Source organism: Lepisosteus platostomus, chromosome 7 (genome assembly GCF_059453375.1).
Source record: "Lepisosteus platostomus isolate fLepPlt1 chromosome 7, fLepPlt1.hap1, whole genome shotgun sequence".
Classification (NCBI taxonomy): Eukaryota; Metazoa; Chordata; class Actinopteri; order Semionotiformes; family Lepisosteidae; genus Lepisosteus; species Lepisosteus platostomus.
Window position 1 is genome coordinate 55927688 of NC_142617.1, and position 7313 is coordinate 55935000.

General features: G+C 43.7%; 2 protein-coding genes across 2 annotated transcripts in view; both read right to left on the reverse strand.

Moving 5' to 3' along the window:
* Positions 1–243: 243 nt before the first annotated feature.
* Positions 244–4017, reverse strand: serf2a (small EDRK-rich factor 2a). Its single transcript, XM_088641342.1, has 3 exons — positions 3904–4017; positions 2008–2116; positions 244–701 (listed from the first exon to the last, which is right to left on the reverse strand). The coding sequence occupies exons 1-3, from the start codon at positions 3908–3910 to the stop codon at positions 635–637; spliced, it is 183 nt and encodes a 60-aa protein (XP_088497468.1). The 5' UTR covers positions 3911–4017; the 3' UTR covers positions 244–634.
* A 2380-nt stretch (positions 4018–6397) lies between these two features.
* Positions 6398–7313, reverse strand: part of fkbp16 (FKBP prolyl isomerase 16) — a 53243-nt gene continuing 52327 nt past the window's right edge. Inside the window, exon 8 of the mRNA XM_088641343.1 lies at positions 6398–7313. This exon is cut by the window's right edge and continues 813 nt beyond it. The gene's annotated coding sequence lies outside the window, so the exon portion shown is untranslated.

Here is a 7313-nt window from a genome sequence, read left to right on the forward strand (position 1 = left end):
GAATATGGAGCACTAAAGTAACTTTACAAGACAAAAAAAGTTAACCCATTACAACAGATGTAAGAAATACAAAGACTGGATGGAACAGCAACTGCCTTGTGTGTCCAGTCCATAACACTCTTGTCCAGTTCAGCCTAACTTTTGATCCCAGGTCTCACCAAATGAAAATAAAATCTGTTTATTAACAGAAAAACAACAGCGATCTCCATGCAGCTTCTGTGTTTTCACAATCACGAGACAAAATGACCTAAAAAGCTACAGTTTATTAAATAATTACATGTTGGGGGCAAAGTTTGATACAAAAATACAAGGTTATGTAGCTCCAAGCAAGGCAGTCTGCTCCTTTTATGGTTTAAATTCTGTTCATAACAGGTGAAACCTATGCATGTTCACATGTACGCACACTGTAGCTGGGTGTCTTTCATAACCCTTGCAGCTCAATCTCAAGCCAGAAGGCAGCCATCTGAAACTACAAACCACATAATCCCCCTATAAGAAAGATTACAAGAATGTAAGTGATCTATACAATGGTACTTAGACAAAACATTATCTCATCTTTTAATTCCAAGAACACTGTGCCAGAGACTGAATCTTGTAAAAATGAAGTTTTGTCTGAAGCAATGTTTTCATTGGGTTATTTAGATTGTTCTTTCGGTTTCTCATTAGCCTTTTTTTGCTTCTGCTGCATGATCTCCGCATCCCTGGAAAAGAAAAAGAGGTATGCATTAAGTTTTAAATGAAAGGTTGAACAGGTCTAGGTAATGATGACACCCATGTTAAATAGTTGCATAAAAACATAATTTGCTTACTGACAAAACAGAAGTTTCCATTTTCTAAAACCAAAGCTCTGGATCCAAAAGCAAAAAAAATGTTGCCTAACATTCTCAAAACGTATGCATTTTACAACTAAATTTGGTTCATTAAGTAAATGTGATTCCTTTTAGCTTCTCTTATATAGGTCTGTTCACCCAGTTATCTACATCAGACAGTTTCCACACTTCAAGGAGGTCACATGGGTAAAGATGAATTTGTGGTTCAATTAAGTAATCAAGGCCAATGGGAGAAAAATGCGTCCAGGGAATTGTGGCCCCATCTCCGCTGAACTCAGATCTCTACTCTACATGACAGTGTTGACGTTTTCTATTAAGAATCAGGTAGAAATTGCTGACTCAATACACTGAACCAAGTTAATACTTTTCTCAGATTTAAAAGCAGGCAATGATTCAAAAACCCTCTGAAAACAGGCAATTCCTTTCCTATGCCCTAAGGGACAGTTTATCATCAAGGTTTCTTTCCAGTTGTGCTGTTCTCTTAAATCAGCTCATTATTGGCTTAATTGGACATTTTAACAGCTATTCACAAAGTGTTGGTAATTTAAAGCAGTGGTTCCTCACTTTGTTCCAGTAGGGCCTGTAGTCACATGATTTGTCCCAGATGATTTTTTAAAAACTGCAGGATAACCAATGTCAATTTTCTGCTTATGGAATATTAACCTTCTTTAGAACCAAACTGGATTTGTAACTGGTTTCAACTTGGTACCAAATTTCTGAATGACACGAATTCTATAAAACTCGGGTATATTCCCAAAATATAACTCTATAAAGGACTTTTAAAATGCTCACAAAGTTGACAAAACAGAAATAACAAATATATCATCAGCTGAGTGGCAGCTGTTCAGTAATAAACAATGAAACTTGAGGAGAGATGACTTGACTGTACAGATAAAGCTAGTGGCAGCAATACGCTTGCAGTAGGTTATTTCTGAAACTCGGGACCGCATGCTGAAACACGCAAACCAAAACTCGCCACGCAAGACATGTTCCAGTGGTGATGCAAGAAGAGCTCAGCTGGAATGAAGATGGGCAGACACGGTGGTTTGCATCTCCACGACCAGGCTGGGAAACAGTACTCAAAAGCCTACTGCACTGTAGTCCGAAACGATTAAGCCCGAGGATAAGAGGACGCATGTACTGCCCTCGAGCGAGGGGCAGGCCAACAGCTGCATACCTCTGCTTCCTGGCAGCGGCTGAGAGGCCGTCTTCGTTCCTCTTGCCCCTGCTCTGCTCATTCTGCTTCTTGGCGTTCTTCTGGCGGGCAAGTTCCCGCTGATTTCCCCCTGCAGGTTGTGGGCAGCATGAGGAAGAAACACAACCGCCGGTGAGTGAGGGCTCCACGAGGGGCTCCGCGGGGAAAGACCTTCCCCAGCACAGGGGATAACATCATCCGATTGGCCATATACAGTTTCTTGTATCAGGAATTTGTCTTTTTGCAGACCCCAGCTTGCTCTCCATGAGACACACAGACAGGGAGAGAAGCTGGGGGTCAGAGCACAGGGTCAGCCATTTATACAGCGCCCCTGGAGCAGCTGGGGTTAAGGGCCTTGGTCAGGGGCCCAACGGAGTAGGATTCCTCTGCCGGCCGCGGGATTTTAAACCGGCAGCCTTCCAGCCACAGGCGCAGATCCTTAGCCACAGAGCCACCGCTCCGCCCCAGGTGGTGGAGAAGTTCAGCTTCAGCGGCGCCTGCCTCCACTACCCCAGTCTCCCCCGTGAGCAGTCTTGGGGGTTCACACTGTAAGCTGAAATGTGAAGCTGAAACCTGACCATGCCAAACTGGGGGAGCACATACAGTAGCAATAATTAGCTTTCCCACATTTGACATTGTATACCCACTCATGTACGGTTCTGTATTTCACCATACATGACAACTCATACCCGCCATCAATGACAGCATAAGGTACACGAATGACCGAATTAAAAGTCCAGTTTCAGAACTACCACACACTTAACTGCTGGGTCGTGAACCCAGAAAGGGGTCACACACAAGAGTCACCCTTTCAAACCTGGGAACAAGTCTGCAGAGAAACGGCAGAAACTATGTTAAGCTCACAACACACCACGCTACTATACTTCTGTACTAGCTGTACTCATGAGTCTCCGGCTGACAGCGTCTTCCCCGCATGTGAAAGTACAGAATCGACCATTCCAGCGCAAGACGTTCTCACTGTGGGACATACAAACATTCCTGGCAACCCATGCTGTATTAACAGGATTTAGTAACATTGCCCTTTCTATCCTCCTCAAAGGGTTATTCACAAAGCACACACTTTAAGGACGTGGGGTCTATTTATACAACACAAGTCCACATCCACACAGCAGTCTGACGGCCCTTGGGCCGCCGAGCGACAGCGGGACAGCTTCACCAGCCCGGCGACGTGGCAAGGGGGCGCTCTAGAGCTCACATGGCTGACAGCGCATTGAAAACAATAACAAAACACCCTTCCTTTGCTCCCGAACACGGCGCTTTCATAACGACCCCATTCGGGGGTCGTCTGGTGGAGGAGTTAAAACTACAACAGCTGTAACGACCGTCCTTGGGTCACAATACGAGCAACTTATCCCCCCCACCCACTTGATGGCAACGAGCTAGATGCAGTAATGACAAAGAAAACCGATTTCCAGCCATAACCCGTGCTCTTTTTCAATGTCAGGACATACAAAACAAAATTTGAATCTCCTTCGGTACCGCTTAAAGTAATGTCGTTGGCTGTTAACACTTCTGCCTAACTATCTAAAGCGAAAACAATACAAGTTACACACCAAACCCCTTCTACAAGTTCACACCACATACCTCCCTGCCCTCCTCTGAACTATTTTCCCGCATCTTGTATTACTGAACCCCACATAAAAGGTCATTTTATGGCCTTAATTAATTCAGCGACACAGTTAAACGTAAAAAACATATATAGCGCAAAACCCCATCCCGGCCTAGCGCCTGCCTCCTGAGCTGTCGGTCACACTGTAGCGCCGCTGAATCCCCACCGGATCACATCTTCCTAAACACAGACACGCGAGGCGTGTATCTCAAGCAGAGACGTGAAGGAACAGACGTTTAGAAACCTACTTGTCATTTTTAGATGGTCTTTTCCACGCTCCAAGTAGCGAACCCTCCGGGCTGCTCTCTCTCCTACCTGCCTCCCTCCTCTGTACTGAGAGCCTCTTAATGACGTCACTTCAACGCGAGATTTCACCCAGTACACCCCCCCCACCCCTTGGCACTAAATGTTGAATTCTGATTGGTCGAGCTTTTGGCATTCCTGAATAGTCACTGATCTCCTGATTGGCCACTTTCGACAAGTGTCAAAGGACGTGCTTTTTAAACTGGCTGTGTTGTGCTGGTACGATAGTATGTAAAATGTAATTTACACTATAATAAATAAAAAAATGTAATTTACACTAAAATACAGTTTTTTGTTACGTTTTATATCGTGTTGAAGGCTGGATTGGATTGATGTGCTTATTGTAACGCTTGTACTTATCCTTTCTTATTTCACTTCAAAGCATAGTGTTTATTATTATTATTAATAATAATAATAATAATATTATTATTATTAATAATAATAATAATAATAATAATAATTGCTTACACTTATATAGCGCTTTTCTGGACACTCCACTCAAAGCGCTTTACAGGTGATGGGGACTCCCCTCCACAACCACCGTTTAAGGCTGAAGTCTTCGATTATTGGCGTTAGATTAATGAACTTAATAATGTGGAACAGAAATTCATCATTTTATGCACTGAGGGTCAACTGGGCTCCCTTTCTTTACGGACAAAAAACAGTCAAATTAGGAAGGCGCATCTTAATTACTCGGCTTTTGCCTTGTTTGAATATTGTAACGCATACTGCCAGCATTGCAGGTTGTTCGAGCTGGCTTACCAGCGCGATGACGTGGATAGCAGGGACCGCAGCCGCTAAACTGACGGGAGATTTCTGTTGAGTGATGCCGGAGTCCTGGGTTTGAGTCCCCAACGGTGGGGGGCTGACTTGAGCTGGCAGCAGTGAGGGCACATACCCATGTGAACCTGAGAGAACTACAGGATGATGCTGTCTTGCATAGTATTTAAATTAGATTTTTTTGTTTTAATAACTCGTTCAATTGACCATTGTCAGTTTAATTTAGTTTATTTGCTACAACTCTGCGTTAAAGAACCCAATCCTTCATAAGTGATACTGTATTGAACTTGTATTCTGTTAATTGCGACAGATTCAGTTTTAGCGAACAACGCCAACCACGTCAAAAAACCGATTATTAATTTTAGACATCACTACTGTCAGTCTGTCCGATGGACAAATCCACCTATGTGGTAAATTGGTGCGGTAAGATAGATAAGACTTCATTGATCCCGAGGGTAAATGGATTAAATATGAAAAATTAGAATACGTACAGTAATACAAGATACATATAAAATAAATAAATAGGCGTGTGCAAAATATGCTCATATTCACTGTAAAAACAATAAAATATGTGCAAAATTGTGCATATGTCAGTGCCACTGGTCTGTAGTCATTCAAGACTTTAGGGTGCCCCTTTTTGGGTACTGGCACCAGGCAAGATGTCTTCCAGAGCACCGGAACCCTTTTTAATCTCAGGTTGAAGATTTACTGCAGCACTGAACCCAGTTGGTCTGCGCAGATCTTTAGCACCCTGGAGCTGACACCGTCAGGACCCGCTGCCTTCCCTGCATGGAGCCTCCTCAACTCCCTTCTGACCTGGTCAGCTGTGATGGATAGGCCGAGGAGGGCAGGGGAAGATGGAGTAGGAGGAGTAGGAGGGATCACATGATGGGGTGACTGAGGACATGAAGAGGGTGTCTGAGGTGAAGGCCTGTGAGGTGAATGGACCGTGGACCCTGTAAGGAATCTGTTAAAGAAAAGATTCAGCTCATTGGCCCTCTCCAGGCATCCCTCACTCTGTTGGGCGCCGAACAACTTGTATCCGGAGATCTTCCACACTTCTCTCACATTGCTCTCCATCAGCCTGTCCTCCATTTTCCTCCCATAAGCCACCTTGCTCTCCCTAACTCTCACCTTCAGCTCTTTCTGTGCTCGCTTCAGCTCCTCCTTGTCACCTGCCTGAAAAGCCCTCTTTTTCCTATTTAGGATGGCCTTCAGATCACTGGTGACCCAGGGTTTATTATTGGAGAAGCAGCACACTTTCCTGGTGGGCACTGCACTGTCAACACAGAAGTTTATGTAGTCAGTGATGCAGTGGGTAAGACCATCAATATTATCTCTATAAGGGTCACAGAGTATCTCCCAGAGTAAACGGAGTAGAGTAAGATCTTGGCACACGAGTGCCACCCAGTGGTCGAAATAAAACTTCTTAGTTCCTTAACTCTATAGCGAGATTTTAGTTATCATTTTACGTAATCCTAAAAATTACTTTGACCGACTTGATTACAAGTAAGACGTACTGTACCTCTCGTCGGGTGCCCTCAAAAAGCACCCGTGAGACTAATAACGTGAAACGGAAACCGTAAGAAATAGTCAGTGATCGACGTGCTTTGATTCTAAATGTAAAAATATTGTGAAGAAAATAATCAGAGGCAAGAGCAGCTTCAAGTAGCTATAATTTATATATTCAAAAAAAACAGACAGGATGAAGTATCAAAACAATAGAAAACTACAATGCTTTAATTAATCTCTGTATTAATATCATATGAAGGAAATGTTCTTGATAATTAAACAAATGGCTGCATATCTTGTCACAACAGTTTCTGTTTGCAAGAGCACTACGAACTACGAAGCTCAATGGGGACCAATAGAAAGTCAGAATTTGGAGCCCAGAGGGCAACGTTCCCTCTAATTTGTAATGGCTTGCGTGTGCAAAAAAAATCAAGTTGTGCAAATTTTTCCCCAGTGACTTAAGCTTTTGCGCACTTAATTGGGTACATGTAAAATTGTAAACCAGAAATTATTTTTTTGTTAATATAGAAGCATAGAGATCGAAACGACCGGGACAGCGATTCAACGAGCCCAGTCATAGAGAGAGAGTTCGGAGCAAGCATGAGCAGTGAGGTACGAGACCGCGAGAGCATTGATATCGGTGATCGAGTAGCGATAGTACTGCACACAGCCACGTTGCGCCTCTCGCAGCCAGTCTCATGTGGTCAATTGAGTATTGTTCAATTGACGACCGTGTTTAATTATTATAATTCCGTTTCAATTTAATGTTTTGTGCGCAGTTCAATTTCCTATGTGCACTGATTTTGCGCACAGTTTAGAGGGAACATTGCTGGAGGGTATTAGTCAGCCTGTCAGTCTTCGGTGTACTCTAATTGAACGAATTGGAACGGATGTGCCTTTGTTCCTCAGCTGTCCTGGCCTGGGACACAGGAGGGATCTGGAAGTCCTTCACTGAGGTCACGGTGAGGAAAGGGATGGGAACACCCCCTCCATCCCAAAGGCAGTAGCTACATTATTCCATTAAATTCCCTTCACAGCAGAGTTCCTTTGGAAAGGCCGTTTC

Coding starts and splice junctions, on each gene's coding strand:
- serf2a (XM_088641342.1), bottom strand. Junction 702..2,007: donor GCCGCTGCCAGGAAGCAGAG/GTATGCAGCTGT, acceptor TTTCTTTTCCAG/GGATGCGGAGATCATGCAGC.